At 43.2% G+C, this 19,200-nt stretch overlaps 1 protein-coding gene across 1 annotated transcript in view; it reads left to right on the forward strand.

The window, feature by feature from the left end:
* Nucleotides 1–19,200, forward strand: part of LOC101573165 — an 84,831-nt gene that overhangs the window by 64,443 nt on the left and 1,188 nt on the right. Inside the window, 5 exon segments of the mRNA XM_023704905.1 lie at nucleotides 6,964–7,365; nucleotides 7,914–8,285; nucleotides 10,798–10,875; nucleotides 12,006–12,145; nucleotides 18,945–19,174. Coding sequence (XP_023560673.1) covers nucleotides 6,964–7,365; nucleotides 7,914–8,285; nucleotides 10,798–10,875; nucleotides 12,006–12,145; nucleotides 18,945–19,174 — 1,222 coding nt within the window.

Below are 19,200 nucleotides of genomic sequence, written 5' to 3' on the forward strand. Positions count from 1 at the left end.
AAATTATGATTGAATGAACCAAGAAAACACCCAAACATCCTTCAAAAGTGAACAAAAGGTCATTTTATGGCATATTCTTCATAAAGGTCTTTATGGATTGTCCAGGTTAGACAATGTCCTTTGCATCTATCATATAAGTAAATCCTAACAATGTCAATTCTAAGATTAAAAATCTCAATATACTGCAATTATTTTCCTAAAAATTTACTCACAAATCTTAATTCAATCATTTCTTTTGGATTGTGCACATAATAATTCAGAGAGGTAATCATGAAAAGCTATGATTCTGACATAATTAAAAAATGATTTCAGGCTTAAATATTTACAACAGTAATCTCCTAATAAAACATAAATAATAACCCTCAATGAATTACAGCAAAGTACAGTACCATGAATTATCAGTTGACAATGAGATGCAGAAAGTTATCATTACTTTGCTTTATGACTTTTGCTCAAGACTAGTCACTAATTATTTGCTTTTATGTTCAAATAAGAGAGGGTATTCTTTAGAACAGGAGTACAGCTTTCTCCCTGTATAAAATTATTCCAGAATTAAAATTATTCCAGAAAATAAAATTTTAATTATGTCAGAATCATAGCTTTTCATGATTACCTCTCTGAATTATTATGTGCACAATCCAAAAGAAATGATTGAATTAAGAACATCCTACAACTTTCCTAAGGTACCAGCCTCTTTGAAAGGTCCTTGATTAAAGATAAAATTAATTATAAAGAGAATTCTCTCCCTTCACTTAAAATAGGCGAACTTTGAGCAAAAGGACTTTTTTTTCTTTTATTCTTCCTAAGAGCAAGTAAACAGTAGCCCTGAGCTGAGGTTTGCCAGAAAATGTGCAAAAGTTCAAGTACAAACCTATTAAGAGTTCAAAGAGTGAGGAACTCTGATCTTAAAATCAGGAAAATGAAAATAGAAGAAACAGATGAGGAGGATTTCTTCTAACAAATTGGCTACTAAAAAAAAAAAAGAGCAGCATGAAGGGAGTCTGGTTTGATTTCAAAGTCATATTGAATTGACTTATTTAGATAACATTAATGTATGAAATGGATTTAAACATTTTGAAGAGACTTTTCATAGGGCCATTTCTACTCTTTGCACTGAGATACGGACATCTAATTCATACTGTTTATCAGAAAATCTAGGAGAATGGATCATTTTCCAAGTGTACCTCAGTGACTCATTAAATCTTTTTTGAGATGGGGTCTCACTATGCGCTTCAGGATGGCCTCGGACTCATGGCAATCCTCCTGCCTCAGTCTCCCAAATGCTGGTATGTCAAGGCTATGCCACTATGCCTGGCAGCTCATTAATTTCACAGCAAAATCTGCCAGGTGCCAGGGCTGGAGAACACAAGGGTGTGGTAGAGTCTCCTTCAAGTGCTTAAATCTATATTTGAACTTTAAGGGTCGGGGAGATAATACGGTTCTGGTACTGGAACTGCCGGCTGAAGAGCAGCTCTGGGTCAGACTTCAGCTTGAGGTGATATCCGCTCAAGTGCTGCACATAGTCTTCGATCACCATCTTAAGAGTTTCTCCTACCACTATGAGCCTGCTTGTCTGGAATAAGCGCTCATCATCCCACTCCGGATGTTCCTGCTTAAGGAGCTCTTGAGGCTCGCAGCCACAAGTTTGACAACTCAATTTATGCTTTCTTCTTCCCTTATTTTCATTAGAAAATACTGTGGGTTTTTAGATCCAGGAGAGTTTTTAAGCTTCTTCCTAGTCTTGCTGCTGAAGGCTCAGGGAATTTTTCCCAGGATGGGTCCTTTCCTTCTGCCTCTTACCTGTCATAGCTTTTATCAGAGATCTCTTTCTATTAAGCATTTTGGTTTAATATCTTTCATAGACTACAATGCAATATTTTACACTATGTGTTTTCCAAACAGACCTGAATGAAAAGATAACTTATAGATAAATATATATTTTGACTATTACCCATATGTCCTAAATCTAATCTTACTAAGATTAGACTTGTCACAAATTTATAATCCAAGCCAATTGACCTATCATTTTTACTTTTTCAAGCTATAGTCTCTGTTGTAGGGAGATCTTAAATCCCTCTAAAATGGTCATGTTCATTGGGCCAAGTCTAGGAATTTCTTGGTAGTAATGCTATAAATTTGTGAGCCTAAACTCAGTTCTCTTCTTCTCTTGGAGTTGTGGACTTAACCAGTGATGGTGCATCCTTATAATCACAGCACCCTAGAAGGCTGATGTAGGGGTGTTATGGTTTGTGTCTAGTTGTCCCCCTAAAGCCTCATGCAGTCATGGGGCAGGGACTTCTAGAGTTTGAGATTAATTCATGATCAAGGCTGGGATTATGGGCTTTAGTACTGCTGGGATTATGGGTATGAAACTACACACAGCCTGGGACATACAGCCTGAATGCAATTTAAGGGAGACCGACTTCCTCCCTCTAGCCATTGTTGCCCCTATTCCTCCCTTTTGCTCTCTGCTCTTTGTAGCCATCATGAAAGGTTGTTCAGGGGCCACTCTGCCTTGGAGCTAGCTGAGTATGGACTGAAACCTCCAGTAACTGTGAGCTAAATAAACCTTTCTGTCCTTCAACTTGAGCGTTGGATATTTGTCCCAGCAATGAGAAAAGAGTAACTGAGATAAGGAGAATTGCAAGTTTGAGCCCAGCCTGGATAACTTGGTGATTTAGCAAAATCTTGTCTAAAAAAAAACAAAGCAAACAAAAAACCCAGGAAGCCATAAACAAAAGCAAAAGTTAAGAATTAAGAATTATTGACCTTGAGGTTCTCTGTGCTAGGAATGTAGCTCAACCTGATGGCCCTGGGCTCAATCCCCAGTACTAGGGGCAGAAGAAGGACTTACGAAACCAATAACAAGACCACACCCCCAAAAGCAGCAAGAGAGCCTTATATACTTGTCCTAAAATTAGTGGAGATTAAAGTCCCAAATCAATCTTTCAATCCACTAGGGTGAAGAAGTTACAGATATAAGGTCAAAGAAATGAGGGGGAAGGATAGGCTCATAAAGTGGGAACTGGTCCCATCTTTTCTGGAAATTTGAGACACCTTTTTCTGTTGCTTTTATGGTTCTTTCTGGCCATCATCATGGCAATTGCTAACTATCATTGCTCTGCCTTGGAAGTTTGTCACTTAGCATACACATGCCCATAAAATGAAGTTGGAGGTCATTTTGGAAGCCATCTTTGCTCCAACCAATTTCTTTTCCTTCTTTTTTTTTTTTTTTGTACTTGATAGGTCAGGATTCAGTTTCCAAGGCACCCTGTCCCCCAAACTCTGTCCCCCTTGACCCCACACAAAGCAAAGCCCACAACCAACCTCAGAACAAATCTGTATGCCTTTGACCTGGGCAAGCAACTGCAGAAACTCTCCTTTGTTAACATTGAAGGTCCCCTGCAGACCAGGTAGCCCTGCCAAGATCAGCTCTCCCTCAGCTGTTCCAGCTCACAAGCACCCTCCCCACTCCTTAAAGGCTCTGTGCTTTGCCTTATTCACTGTTGTCTTGATCCGCTAGACAGCCAGCTCGCTTGATGCCCCCAATAAATCTTCTACTCGTATTAGAATGCCTGATCTGGTCGATTGCGTGGGTTTGTACCTAATAGTACTGAGAGTTAAAATCAGGATCTTGCACTTACCAGGCAGGCACTGTGCTGCTGAGCTACGTCACAGGCTCTGCAACCAATTTTTCTGTTTGCCAGTTTGAAGAGAAACCTTTGCCTTATAGGCATCTTGGCCTCAAAGATAGTCAAGATTAGGGCAGAGTACAAATTCAGCTACATCAGGCCAAGCAGGCAACAGTACAGGATTGGGGCAAAAAACCCATTTGGTTTGGATAAGCTCCAGTCACTGAGACTCTATGCAGTCTTTGCTTTGCCGATCACCCTTCCACCCTTACAATGTAGGGGTCAAAGCATCATGACAGAGACCAGGTCAATGCCTTTTCATTGTCTTCAGTCAAAACAAGGTTAGACTGGAGACTAGATCTGAAAAGATTCCTGAGTTTAAAAAAACAAAAAACAGGGGCCTAGGCCATGGCTCAGTAGACTAAGTGCTTCCCTGGCAAGCACAGGGGTCTGAGTTCAATCCCTGGTTCTACCAAAAACAAAAAAACAAACAAAAACAAAACAAAACAAACAAAAATAAACAAGCATGGAAAATACCCTTGAATTGCTTAAGCTACAAACATATGGGAGACCTAACTTGAGTCATTTCTGTAAATGCTTGTGGTAGAGAAAAGGAAAACATAACTTTAGCCAATCACAAGCTGACATGTAATTATATTCTTTTCAAGAAAGCAAAAAAGATGATGCTACAGCTAGCCAGTCAATAATTTGTTTCACTTCCTTATTATTCTAATCCTCTAATGCATATGTATACCAGCCAGCATTAGGCTCTTTTGATTGGATGCTTCCTAATTGATGAGTTTATTTTGCTTAGATCAATGCATAACATTTTTCATTGCACCTTAGATTTCAGTTCTAACATAAGATATTCCAGGTAGTTACATAAAAGCCATTTCGTTTCTGTTGCCAACTTGCAGGTGGGTTCTTCTCTCAGCCCAGAAAGAATTACAAGGTAGAGTTATGAGAGGACTCAGTAAAGTATTTAGGGAGAACAAGAGCAGAACACATTGCACCAGGTGGGGGTCAGGTAAGCTAGGGGTCTTCTGGTTAAAAGACCCTCTGCCTTTCTGGGTTTCCTGCTCTTACCCTGGTGAGGAATGCAAGGGTGGGGCCAGGCTGATTAAAATCAGATCTCCCAAGTGGAGAATAAAATAGTCAGGTCATCCTTCCAAGAATGAGGAACTTAGAAACAAAAGTAGCGTGAAGCAAAGGTTTACTTATATTTCAGTGGCGGGGAGAGAGCTGCTGAAAGCAAGCTATAGGGGAGAGCAGAAATTTTTGCTCTGCCCACTCTTGTAGGGGCAAACTGTTCTGGGGAGAGTTAAGGATTATGGGACTCCTCACTGACTGGTGTGCTATAGGCCAGTCAGTGTCTAATGCTGTGTCCTGTGCAGCTCTAGATGTTCCCAGGAGAAAAACAGGAAATAAATATGAGAGAAGAAAGCTGAGATAAGGTGGAGCCCTCTCCTGATGGGAGGAAAGGTGCTCTTTAGCGACCCTCTGGGCGTGTATTTACACATTTGATAAAGTATTGCCTGATACAGTATTGCCCAGAGACTAATGATTGGGATTTTCTGAGGTAAGCTGTTTCTCTGCCAGCAGCTTGATTGCCTGGGATGCTCTTTGTTCTCAGACAGCCCACTTTGCCCGCCACACGCGACCAATTTCCAGCTTCAGCTGCTCCCTACAGTCTTAGCCTTTGTTACTGGGATGAGCTGCCCCTGGCTGAGCTGCTGCTAAGGTGAGCTGAGGTTTGTAGGTCTAGAGACTTTCCAGGGAATGCATACAAGTGGGTCTCTAAGAGTAACTGATCCACACCTTCGAAGGTTTCACAAAGGGCAATTTCCATTAAGCAAAGGTGCGTTCTATAATGTCTGCCACGTTAACCATGCCTTGTGAGCCCTAGTCTCTGCCTATCTCTCTTTCTCAAGGTTGACTCTTTGCTTCACTGCCTAACCCATCTGTGGACCTCCATTTGCCAGAGCACCTCCCACATTTCTCTCTCCTCCTAGGTCACCCTTACTCTGAGAAATATTCTTATCCTCCCAGGAGGCCTTGCTTCTCCTCAAGAATTCCTGTTGGGCTGCTTGTTCTTATTTTTTATTTTTTCCCTAAGATCTAATGTTTATTTCTCACAGATCTGGAAGTTTTGTTACCAGGTTTGGGGTGTAGTCTCCAGCAGGAGATGGTTTCTTGGTTCCGAGTTGGTCAAGACAAACACAAATGGTGGCGAAGTTTTATTTAAGGTAGAAAAAGAAACAAGCTATGCTGAGCAAGATTGGGCCAAGTAAAAGTAGGAAAAGAAAGACACCTCACAGGGTGAGGGCAGCGGTCCCTGTCAGCGAGAACAGAAAGGCATTCAGTGGTGATGGTCCTTCTTGCATGGCTTAGTCTTCAGCTGATGGCAAACCTAAGCCGCCCTACGGAAAACCTGTTCAGAGCTCATGTGCAGGGCTTCGGAACTGTTCTGAGCCCATGTTCTTGGATCTTACGATCAATGGGTCACCCCAGCCAGCTTTGCCATGCCCTAATCTCCTGTCACTGTTTGAGATCCAAGTGTCACAGATGTCATTCCTGGGGAGAATCTGCTGGTCTGTAGACATTCACCTTCTTGCTGTTTTCACAAGATGAAGAAAAAGGAAGCCCTGGTCCCCTCTGTTGCTGTAAGGACATTGATCCAATCGTTAGGGCCCCACCCATAGCCTGTGCTCAAGCTAATCACCTCCCCATCTCCAAGTGACATTGATACAGGGAGAAAAATTGATCTCGGGTGGGTGACCTCCAAACGTTACAGGGAACCTCCAGATGACATAAGGGAAAAATGATCTCCCGCCCTGACCTGGACGAGTTCGTGTTCTGTAAAACCGAAGAATGAATTTTAGGAACAAATGGAGGTCATGAGCAGAATATATTTATTGAGGGAAAGAAAGCTCCTGTCCAAGAGAGGGACAGGAGGGGGGCCCGAGCGGGTTGCTCCCCTGGGCTGCTTGTTAGGGGAGGAAAATGACGCTAAAAGCTAACTAACTAACTCCAGGGACTCCAGCAGGGTAGGCTCCTGTTTCGTTCACTCCAGGTCTAGGTTATCTCTCGGCTTCACTTTCTGTACGGCAATTATTCCAAGATGGCGTCCCCCGTGGAGGCGCACAGTGGGCGCAGACATATTGCTCGCTAAGGCGCTCCCGAAATCCATTCATCAGAGGCCTTGCCGGCCACCGTAGGCGTGCTGGGTTTAAAGGTCAAAAAACCCAGATGTGTTCCCGGGATTCTTCATAGCTCCTTGGAGATTTTAGTGAGTTCAGAGGCAAAGCAAGTGAGTATCCTTGAAGTGTAGGTTTAAAGGCGGAGAAATTGGCGCAGAGAGGTGCTGGGGATGTGGGACGTGCGTCCGAAGTTGGGGCGCCCAGCGCTCGGGGTCGCAGGTGAAAGGTCACGTTTGCGGGTCATCGCGGAGGTTGCCGAGCATTTGTCAGTACAAAGGCAGTTTGGGTTCCACGTGGGACTCTGCGGCGGTGGCCCGCGTAGTGGAGGTTTGGGGCTCCGGAGGGGTGCTTGGTCGGCGTCCTAGGAGCCCCGGAGGCGGGGGTGCGGGGATTGGCGGTCGCGCGGCCCGCCCGCTCGGGGCGCTCGCGGCGGTGGTCGAGTTGAGGCTCCGGCGTGGGCTGCCGAACCTCCCCGGGCTGGGTCTGCGGGCTCCCCAGCCTGGAACAACCAGCCCGGCCCACCTTTCTGTTGTGTAAGTTTGCTGAGCTCCTTGGTGGAGAAAGGCTTTTCCGGATGCGCCGGTGGGTGCCACGGAAGGGCTTAGTGGCGCGGAGATTGAGGACGCGCCCGGGGATGGGCGGGCGCTCCGTGAGATGAGGCGCGTGGCTAGCAGAGACTGGGACCACCAGTGCCTTGAGGCTTGGCAAAAGGTGACCCCCTTCCCCCACTCTTTAACCCTCCTACAGGTATGGATGATATTTTTCCCCTCCAATAGAGGCTTGGGATTGTAACCCAGCGACACAAGCGCCTGAAAAATCCAAAGTCCGGAGTTTGCTTCCTGAACAGGTAATTTGAGCATTCTTTGGGTTTGCGCAACCTGCTCCTCTATTTTGGGATTGGGTTCCTAATCCCTTACTTTCTCAATCAAGTCAATTTGTAGACTTTTGGCTTTCGCGTGGAAGTTTGGATGTTATGGATCTCATCGGTAGGGAATCTAATTTGGTGGTACATACTGATTTCGGTAACTTTGGTTCTAGAAGTTGCAGTCTTCTTAAGAGTGAGGTTTTTTTTTTTCTGAAGTTATGATTTCCTTGTCTCCTTCTTAGCTTTCCCAAAGCCTGTGCACATGATAAAGTTGGACGTCTTCAGGCCCCCCGATGCAGAGCATTTTCCCCTTTGCTTCAGTACCCGGTCCACAGCAGCAGCACCTGGGCTGTGGGAACTGTGTCGTCAGCTGCCATTTCTCTTCGTCTCACAGCGAGAACATTTGAGTGAAGAAAGGCAAGAAGAGGTTCCTGGATGTGCGGTGCCTCGTTTCCCGGGATGCCTTTCACCAAAGACTCAGAGTCCTAAATTAAAAATTGAGGCAAATCCAGAAGACACTGCAGACAGAGCATTTCAGTTACAGGATGTTTCTGAAGCGGAAGATGACAACGGCCCAGGTGACTTTCGGTTTATTTTATTCTGATTCCTTCTTGGGTTTGTTGTGGCCTGTAGAAATCACTCATTTTAAAGAAAAAGCGTAAATTGGAGAAAATGGGCTCTGGATGGAAATAAACATGGACTGTATCTTTAAAAATCAGCACAAAGTGGGATGAGGAGTGTATTTTGGGGCGGGGCTATAGCTCAGTGGTACAGCATTTGCCTAGCATGCTGGGGGCCCTGGGCTCCATCCCCAGAGAAACAAGCCTGTGTGCATGTGTGCGCACGCACGCACACACACACACACACACACACACGCAGAAGTATATTTTCCATAGAGTTCACGCTGCATGATCTCTGTGCTGGAATCTAATGTGTGTCTGCAGGCCCTTGTTGGCTGGATTAACGGTCAGCTTGCATCTGGTGTCTCTAAGGGCCAGGAGGAGACTGATCCATTGCTCAGGGAATGTCGTATTTTCGGGTTTTTCTAGATGTGATGCGGTAGACTGTCCTTCGCAGCATTGCCGCAAAAGACTTGCAAACAGGTTTTGTATGGCTGTTCCATTTTGTTTTATTTTACTTCTTAGTACATATTTGCGGTACATAATGAACACATCGTGGGGGATTTGTACATGTGCCTGACACATTTTAGTCTTTTGCTTATTCCTCCCCTTCAGCCCCTCCGCCTTTTTATGTATTTGGTACAGGGTCTCATTGTGCAGCTCAGACTCACAGAGGTCCTCCTGCGTCCGTCTCCCCAGCGCTGGGATTATAGGCATGCACCACATGCCTGGTCTCAGGGCCAGCGCAGTGCACCTGGGGGTGCTGCAGGGGCCAGCACAGCATGTGGTTCCGGGATTGAACCCTGGTTCCTGTGCTTGCCTAAGCAGGAGCTTAGTCCACTGAGCTACCTCACTGGCCCCAGCCCTTCTTTTTATGCGATGACTATTTTATGTCCCCAGTGGACTGGAAGGCGAGGAATTTGGTAGCACAGTTTTTCAGGAGAACACAGCCTGATGGTCTGTAAAGCCAGGGGTTTATCCATGAATAAAACCTAATTATGTGGAAAGTACAGGGTTCACTTGGGTGTGAAAGGTTCTGTATGAGAAGGTTCCAGGACTGGTGTTTGAACACAGACTTGGGCACAGGGAGTTCAGAGTTCTGTTTGCCAGTGGCTTGCGTTGTTAATCCAAAGCTTTAGCTTCCGATCCTTCTCTTAAAATGCAGAGCCCTCCCTGTGTTCAGATCCATAACCTCTCATGTCTTATGTTAGTCAGCTCTTCATTACTGTGACAAAATTCCTAACTCGCTCTGCTTGGCATCACCTCTTTAAGGTTCCACCACCTCTCTGTAGTGCTATGTACTGGCAATCCAGCCTCTGACACGCAGTCATGGGGACCCTCCCATGGCATAGCAGCCCTCTTCTTTTTACATATGTGAATAACTTATTGGAGTATAATAAAAATGTATGTTATATATTTTTACATATATATATTGGGATTTCCTGAAAGAGAAGATCATTTTTTGGAGGGTGGTACTGGGAATTGAAGTCAGGACCGTTTGCTTGCCAACCAGGCACTGAGCTATATCCCTGGCCCCCTTTTTTTTTTTGCGTTTTAGTACAGGGTCTCACTACACAGATTGGACTCATAGTGATACCCGTTTTCAGCCTCCCAGGTGCTTGGCTTAGAGGTGCACGCCATTATACCCAGTCTCAGTTCCATCACAGTGTGCCCTGGGGGTGGGGCTGGCACAGTGCTAGAGAGCCAACTCCGGTCGCTGTGCCTGCCTAAGCAGGTGCTTTAGTCTGCTGAGCTATCTGGCTAGCCCATTTGTATTGTTTTGCAATGGGGCTCACTGTGTAGTTCAGGTTGGCCTTTAACTCCCTAGCCTTGGGTGGCCTCCGCCTTCCAAATTTACAGGCATTGCAGGCATTTTCACCATGCTTAGCAGGCCTGTTTTCTTATTCAGAAGATGCCCCTGTAGCTGTCCTGTAATCCCAGTGCTCCGGAGGATTACAAGTTTGACGCCAGCCCGGTCATTTTACTTAGTGAGACCTTGTCTCAAAATTTAAAAAGTAAAAGCCTGGGATGCAGCTCAGTTTGAAGACCATGTGCTTAATCCCTAGTCCCAGCAAACCAAGCCAAACGGAAGCAAAAAGAAACCCCAAACCCTTTTTACCCATTCCTGAGTGGGTAGTTTTGTGATGACTCAGGGTGTGTCCCTGGATAGTTGAGGATGAAGCCTGGTCACCAGAAACACAGTTCTTGATGAGAGGTTTGGAACTGTCAGTTTCTTGCCCTGGTCCTGTCACCAGTAGTCCATGATTTTATCGCTCCTGCCTACCCTAAGAAAACCTGCATAAAACCCCATGGCATTTGGAGAGCTGCTGAATTGGTGAACATGTGGGAGGTGACAAGTATACCCCAACTCCAAGGAAACAGAAACTCCATGCTTGTGGACCTCACCCGACTTACCTATTCATCCGGCTAGGTGTAGTAGTAGTACAGAGTAATAGGTATAACATTTTACCGACTTACAGGTTTTTCAAACAAATTTCTATTCTGAGGGGACAGGTTGTGGCAACCCTCAAATTTGAGCGAGTTGTACAGAAGCACAGGTAACCTGGGCACCTGAAACTTCCGGCTTGCATCTGATCAACGTGCAGTGCGGTAGGGCCGAGCCTTTAAAACTGTGGAGTGTGATGATAGGGCTGGGTGGTGCGAGAATAGTGTCAAAGTGTGCAGCTCCCCCTTGGCGTCAGGCCGGGACTTGCAGAACTGCTGCCAGAAGACACATCTTTGTCGTTGGAAGGAACCGCAGACTCACAAATAAACTTTGAGGGGAAAGACTCACATTGCACAGCACGTGAATAAAAGAATCTCCCTCTGCATATTTTTTTTTCCCCTAATTCTTCAGGAAGAAAGAACAGGTGCTTGTCCTTCCCTGTGTCTTCGATGCTTAGCTGTGTGGATACCTGGGCCTGTCTCTGTGTATACATGTCTGCATACACATGTGCTTATATTCTTACACATGTACACATTACATATTCATATGTGTAATCACTTGAACATAGTATGGCTTTTTTTATGGCCAACAAATGCTTGAGTTTTTGTTTGTTTGTTTGTTTTTTAATGTATTTGGTACAGGGTCTCACTACGCAGCTCGGCAACTCAGACTCCTGCTGATCCTCCTGTTTTCAGCCTCCTACGCACTGTAATCACAGGCATGCTCTACCATGCCCAGTCTAGGTGGCTGGCTGAGCACACTCTGGGAGTGGGGCGGGGCTGGCGAGACCTACGGTGCCAGGGACTGAACCTGGTCTCTGTGCTTGCTTAAGCAGGCACTTAGTCCACTAAGCTATCTTGCCAGCGCTAATGCTTGTCACTTAACTTGATGTTATGACGTCATTTATATATATCATAGGGTCATACTGTGTCTTTCTCTGTGAATCGTACAACTATGGGAGCATTCAGTAGCCTGTGGTTCAGTGATTGTGACTAGATGCTGAGGCACCTTCTGCAGATTTCTCACGTCTGTAAGAGGGTCTAATGGTTACATATTACAGAAACTTGACTTATTGAATTAATGGGTGACTGCCCAATTACAAAGTGTCTTAACTGCTTCTTTCATGTTATATTGAAAATAATTGGAATTACAAGGCTCATATATGTGGCCTACGTGATGATGAGCAAAATAGTTCTTTGACATTCTTTCCACTCTAATAAGTGCAGACCCACTCATTAACAGACTGGTGTTACAGGAGTCACTGACATTGGAGGACGTGGCTGTGAGGTTCACCCAGGAGGAATGGCAGCTCCTGAGCCCTGCTCAGAAGGACCTGTACTGGGATGTGACGCTGGAGAACTACCGAAGCCTGGTGTCAGTGGGTGAGGACAGCTGCCCTGTGTCACTCAGAGGGTGCCCCATCGGTGGCCTTTCCTTTCTCAGCTTCTGGAAACTTTGGTATGTTTCTTCTGCTTTTGATGTATAGGTTCTCTGCTCACTGCCTGAGCCCAAAGGAGGAGTTGCAGTCCTCCCTCATGTTAGGAAAAAGCTTTTAATTTTCAGATAGGGACATTGTGTGTTCCCTGAAATGTACCATTCTTATATCATCATTAATGCCTTGTGCACTTGAGTGAGCCCACGTCTTCTCTCATTTCCACTCACAGTGTTTCAAGCTAGCAGGCCAGATGTCCTCTCCACACTGGAATAGGGAGAGCCACTGTGGATGTTAGAAGATGAAATCCACAGTCAGATCCGTCTGGGTAAGAGAGGGGCAGCAAGAGCGGAAGGCAGGGTTTCTGTCGGTTAGAAGAATCACCATGCTTGTGAATGTGTGAGGGTGCAAAACAGCCTCCACACATCCTTCCCTCCTCCACATGAGAGTCTTTCTTTATCTGTAGGAATTTAATTACATTTTGCTGCTTTCTGTTGTTTAATACTCTGTGCTTTCCCAAAGGTTCTATTTTCAGCTTCTGCTCTGTCTCAGAGGCCTTAAGACCATATTGCATTTGTACGTGTTAAGCTCTTGTTCTCTGTAGGTTTTCCCAAGTGTCTTATCCAAAATAGGACCGTGTAGCTTACCTATCTGTGTGGCAACTACCTTGAGATTGTACTCTTAGTGCAAGGAATGAGAGTCATCTTCCTTCTGGGAAAGCTGCTGTATTGGGGCAGGGGGAATCATCCTCCTAATTTGCTTAGTGAGGGGTAGGGCGAAAGGATGACATAAGAAATAGATAAATTTAGTAATTCATGACAGGGGGCCTGATTGTCAGTGCCTCAGGATGGGCAGAGACCATGATCCTCTAGGCTAGCCACTATTTATTGGATGTACACAATGAGGGCAGCAGTGACTCTGCTGAGGTCTCCTGCCGATCAGGTTCGATTTGGATGACTTAGAGGGCAGTGGTGACCTTATGCTAATGAGGATCTTCTGATAAGGATGGTGGGGAGAGATGGCAAGTTATGGAGCCTGTCTTTTTCCTTTCCCCAGGGTGAAACTCTTATTACTACTGGTTCTTGAAGAACCAAGATGTCTTCAGCTGGTAAAATCTTGCCCTGGGGCATCACCGGACCCTTGAGGTCTCAGCTGTGATGGAAAGCACATGGAATTATGTTCCTGCATACCGTAGCAAGTCTGAGTGGCAAGGCACTTGACCTCAGGTAAGCTCTAATCACGATTTAATTATGCATTTATTTTTCCCCAACGATTATATAGAGGGTCTCAACACTGTTTTCTTCATGGCTCTGTAAATGAAGTTTGTCTTGTACTTCTTCTGGCCTTCCTGGTGTTTTCTAGAATACTCTCTGCTCTCTGGGGTTCTCTGCTGTTCCTGTTCTGTGTAACTAGGAAAGATTGCATATAATTTCTTATTCTTATTTGGTATTTTATGTTCTACCTAACTGCACACTATATAATGTAGTAGGAACCTCCTGACAAAATAGCAAGACCACTGACATGTCAGGATGTCTTATAAAAGCGAGGAGAGCAAGACACACGTGCTGTCAGTGTAAGCGATGGGTGTGTCGATTGACTTAGGTATGACAGTTGAAGTAAAGATTATTAATAGTTTTTTGTATTTTTAGGGAAGAGTCTACAGAGTGTTCAGGGTCTTACTACTAAATCGAACTTGTAGTGATCTTCCTGTTTATCGCCTCCCAAGAGCTGGGATTACAGGCATGCACCACCATGCCCAGTCTCAATTGCTGTCTCAGCATGCCCCAAGGGCAGGGCCGACACAGCAGGCCCTGGGGTTGCAACCCCTGGCCCCAGCACCTGCTTGCAGGCACTTTAATCTGCTGAGCTATTTGGCTGCCCTAAGATTATTATTTTTGAGTTGTGCTATAGATATTTTCATTCTAGTTCATATAAGAATTTGTTTTATTTATTTATTTATTTATTTATTTATTTATTTATTTATTTTGCGGAACCAGGGATTTAATTCAGACCCTTGTACTTGTCAGGGAAGCACTTATTCCACTGAGCCATCTCCCTAGCCCCTTTATTATTATTTTTTAATGTATTTAGGACAGGGCCTACAGGGTCTCACTATGCAGGTTGGACTTGTAGTGATTCTCCTGTTTACAGCTTCCCAAGCATTGGGATTACAGGTGCCCACCACCATACCCAATCTCAGCCAGATGCTTTAGTCCGCTGAGCTATCTGGCCGGCCCTTTGTTTTATTTTAGATTTTTTATGCCAGAAAATAGTTGATATTGAAAATTTGTACACTTTTTATGCACTCAATAAATACTAAAAAATTCAATACTTTGTGATATTCAATATTTTTGTGATTTTTTTTCCTGTTAAGTATTCATTGCTTAATATTGATAAAACTTACAGAATTAAAGTTAATGATTCATCAACAGAAATATTCCAAAGAATAAATGTGTGTCTCACAGACCTGTTTCTGTACTGTGCTAATGACATCAGTCTTATGCTCTTAAATGAATTGGTTGCTAAATGAGGAATGGTATATATTGTTGTATGTACATTGTAATATTCAGAACAAAGAAGTAATGACTTTTTTTATATTTTGAACATTTTAGGTAACATTTTCAAAATGCAGATATTTCTATTTTATTTTATTAAGAAACAAATATCAATAGACAGTTTCAAACTGATGAATAGGGCAGTTTCAATAATTAATACATTGTACATTGTTATCTTCTCAGTGGTTATCCATAGTATAAGATGCAGACAGGATATCCTGTCCAAATACTATTAGTATAAATCTTTCTTCTCAGTGAATTAAGCAAAAGTAGCTGTATATCTAATTATTCTGCATATACAGATACAAAATGGTCCTTCCTTTGTATCCCCTTTTTTTGTTTAGTCCTGTCAGAAATGGGTATTCCATTGGCATCTAAATACTATAGGTGCATGAATTCAGCAAAACAATCCAACACAGTCCAGCAGTCCACAATAGTAGTGGGTTAGCCACAGAAGTTGTTGACTTGAGCCTTTTATAGCTCAGCATATTAATATGGCTTTACTTTGTATACCTCGCTTTTATACTTTTCTCTGGATGGTTAAGACCAAGATACAGGGGCTGGTAAGATGGCTCAGTGGTCTAAAGCACCTACTTAGAACAAGCTTGGCAAAGCACAGTGACCGCGGTTCGATCCCGCAACAGGAATGCCAGCCAGCCCCGCCCCCTGAGCTGGCCACACACACACACACACAATAAATAAATAAATAAACTTAAAAAAAAAAAAAGACCAAGATAAAGCAAGACCTGTATAAGGAGAAATTAACTTTTGTATCTGATAAGGTCAGTCACAGCTTGAAGGCTTAGCTTTTATTTGTGTAACTCTTATATCTAGTACTCTGATGTATAATAGTACATGAAATTACAGTGTTATTCTATACAGTACAGTATAAACCAGCTGAACTATACAAGAAAAGACTGAGGTTCTATAAACAAGATTTATGAACTAAACAAAAAATGCAGTTTGTTAAACTGTAAGGCTTTGGCATGTGATGTGATTATAATTGATAAGCTTAACTATGACATGTAGTAGACTGTTCCACATTATAGTACTGCATATAAGAGTTACACAAATAAAATAACTAAATTTAATTAAGAAACAAGTATCTGGAGTGAAGGTTTTATTAGCACAGATAGGACAGTCTTTAGCTAACATTTACAAATTAAGCTTTTGAATATCTAAAATGTTTTTGCTATAATTCAGGGTTCAAAGATAAAATGATTAGTAAACATAGGAAGAATTTGAGAGATGCTAAAGAAATGTGTATTGTAGATGGTGAATGATAGTGTTATAAGGTTTGTTTGTTTGCAGTGCTGGGGATTGAATTGGGGCCTTCACACACTGAGCCATATCCCCAACCTTAGTTAAAATGTTAGGACAAGATCTTGCTAAATCACCCAGGCTGGCTGGGCTTTAACTTGCCGTTCTCCTCCCTCAGCCTCGCAAGGGTCTTAGGTTTATAGGCTTGTGCCACCATACTTGGCTGTCTTTTTGAGACAGGGTCTTGCTGTATATCTCAGGCTGGCTTTGAGTTCACTTTGTAGCCCAAGCTGGTGTTTAACTTGCAGTGATCGCCTTGCGTTAGCTTACCAAGCTCTGGGATTACAGGCGTGTGCTACCACATCTTGCAAAAGTTGGGAATTTTGGGAACAGACACAGACCCACTCAGTTGTGTTTTTTTTTTTTTTTTTTTTTTTTGTTTTTTTTTTTTTGTACTGCCTATCAAACTCAGAACCTTACTGTTGGCCAGGCAGGCACTCAACCTGCTGAGCTCTTGCCAGTCCCCAGAAGGCCTCCTTTAAAGGCCTGTGAACTACTAGAGACACATGTAGAATCAAGGAAGAAAGTTCTGTTAGTCTCTACTATGTCAGAGACTTTGGAATGGTAATAATCCCAGTATGATACATCTGCAGTGCAATATTATGATGAAAGTGACAGTTGACACATCTGATATAGCACCTAGGTTGTATGCCTTCCTGGGATCTGATGAGTCTGTAGGGGTTTTCGTGTTCTTCAGGGACATACAAGAATGTGTCATAGGGGCTGGGGACATGGCTCAGTGGAATAAGTGTTTCCCTGGCAAGCACAAGGGCCTGAGTTCAATCCCTGGCTCCACAAAAAAAAAAAAGAAAGAAGAATGTGTCATAGCAGGATACAGGGTAGAATGTTGACTGCTGTTTTCCCTGGATGTTTGAAGTGGGTACTTTACAACAGCTGATTTGATGGTGGGCTACAAAAATAAGGGGGCTGTTTTAGCAATAGATGAGCTCCCAGGTGTTAGTCCCTTTGAAATAAAATGCTATGCATCCAGCCCTTTGAATTGCCTCCTGGAGATATGTTTTTTAGTGCCATATCTTACTATTTCCTTCCACAGGCTCATTACTGTTCAGGGCTCCTTCATAGGTCCTGTGAATTCCAAATATCTGTATGTTGAAATAGTTATGTTGATGCTGGGCCCTCGTCCTACGGCCCTGTATTTGATCCCCAGGAGAGCAAAAATAAATAAGAAAACCTCTGTTTTAGTGTTCACATTTTCTGAATATGATCTTACCTAGTATTGTGACCTTCAGTAATATTTGTATATGAATGATCCCACGTTGCTTTCTCTAGTTAGGACTTTTTTAAGGTTTATATATCTAATTGCTTTTCCTTTCTGTACTTATTTGATGCTTATCTCAAAGTTAATTTTCAAAGGAGATGCTTGATTTCACTTACATTTGGTATTGCTTTTCTTTTTTTTTGGGCCACGGATGGAACTCAGGACCTTTCTCTTGTCAGGCAAGTGCTTAAGCCACTGAGCTATCCCCCTAGCCCCTTCACCTACATTTGGAACTTCACCAATATTTCTCATTTTTTTTTTTTTTTTTTTTTTTAATTTGGCACTGTAGATTGAACCGACAGGGCCTCCTGCATGCTAGGCAAGCATTTTTCCACTGGTTCTATCCTTAACCTTCATTTTGTAATATTTTAAATTTTTATGATCTTACTAGCTTGCTAGATTGGCTTTGAGCCTTAGTTTGGATTTAGTAATATACTTCCTGCCTCACCCATCCTATTAAGCACCACCTACTTACCCTTTAGCTCAAGCCAACTACGTAGGACCCTTTCAGTCCCAGTTTTACTACTCTCTCTTACCTCATCCAGGACTGAGTCTTACCATCTTCCCATATGAATCCTGGTGCCATCCTTTTCTCATCATTTCATCTTCTTCAATTACCCCATTTACAATTGCCTAGCTTTTTCTTTTTCTGTTTTATCTTGTTTTTCCCTCTTCCTAGGATAGCACTTTGGTGAAGTTAAGGAATAGTGTTTTGTCCAATACTAGCACCAGAGACTGGGCGTGGTGGCGTGCATCTGTAATCCCAGCTCTTGGGAGGCTGTAAACAGGCAGATCACTACGAGCCTCACTACTTGAGACCCTGAACACCCTGTAGGCCCTTCCCTAAAATACAAAAAAAACCCAAAAAAACAAAAACCAGCACCATACCTGAATTACAGTTGTAGTCCCTTTATACAATCAGGTTGAGTGAATAAGTCCTTCACTATTTTGGATATGAGGGACCCGCTGCGCCAGCTGTGTAGTATCGTGCTTACAGTGACTTCCTTGTCACCATTGCCAAGGCCCTCTTTGGAAAGCAGCCAAAACTGTTTAAAGTGTGTTTTGTACTAGTAGTTGTTTGGTTTGTTGTTAGTATCACTATGTTTGTCTATGTCCAGGACCTGAAGTGATCAGTATTTAATGGATACAGTTTTTCAACTCAGGAACATGAAAAGATTTTGGAATTGGCTGGTGGTGATGATTGCCCAAGAGTGGGAATGGGCTTATTACTACAGGGCTGTGCACTTAAAAATGGTTAAGTGGCAAATGTTGTATTTATCCGTTATATAAAAAGTTTTTTAAAAAGGAGATAAAGAGCATTTATAGGGGGCTTGCTGGTTAGTTAGCTCAGTTGTTTAAAGCACCTGCTTGGGCAGACTCAGGCAGGCGCAGGGAACTGCCGTTTGATCCCCAGCTCCACATGCTGCACTAGACCTACCCTTAAGGCAGCCTGAGCCAGCCAAAAAAAAAAGAGCATCTATACTTGGAATTACTTTCAGGTAATATCATTTGGTTTCCACTAAAGTGCCAGCTGTTTTTTTAGTTTTATTTCATAATGATGTTCATGAAAGGATTCATTGTTCTTTCTTTCCTAGAAGTTGAGAAAGCTGATCATCTGCAACAGCAATTGCAAAACCAAAAAAGGCCAAACAGGATGGAACAGTGTCATGAACCGAATGCACCTGGAAATAGTCAGAGGCGCAAACGTCTTCTTCCCTTAAGTCCAAATCATATGTTTGATTTACATGGAAAAGCATCAAAACCTTATTTAGCTTTATCTAACCAGAACAGCAAATGTTTCATAAAAGAGCTTGCTGAGTTAAAAGTAGGTAGGAGATCCTTTGTTTATGA

This window comes from Octodon degus, unplaced genomic scaffold, assembly GCF_000260255.1.
Source record: "Octodon degus isolate 3935 unplaced genomic scaffold, OctDeg1.0 scaffold00206, whole genome shotgun sequence".
Taxonomy (NCBI): Eukaryota; Metazoa; Chordata; class Mammalia; order Rodentia; family Octodontidae; genus Octodon; species Octodon degus.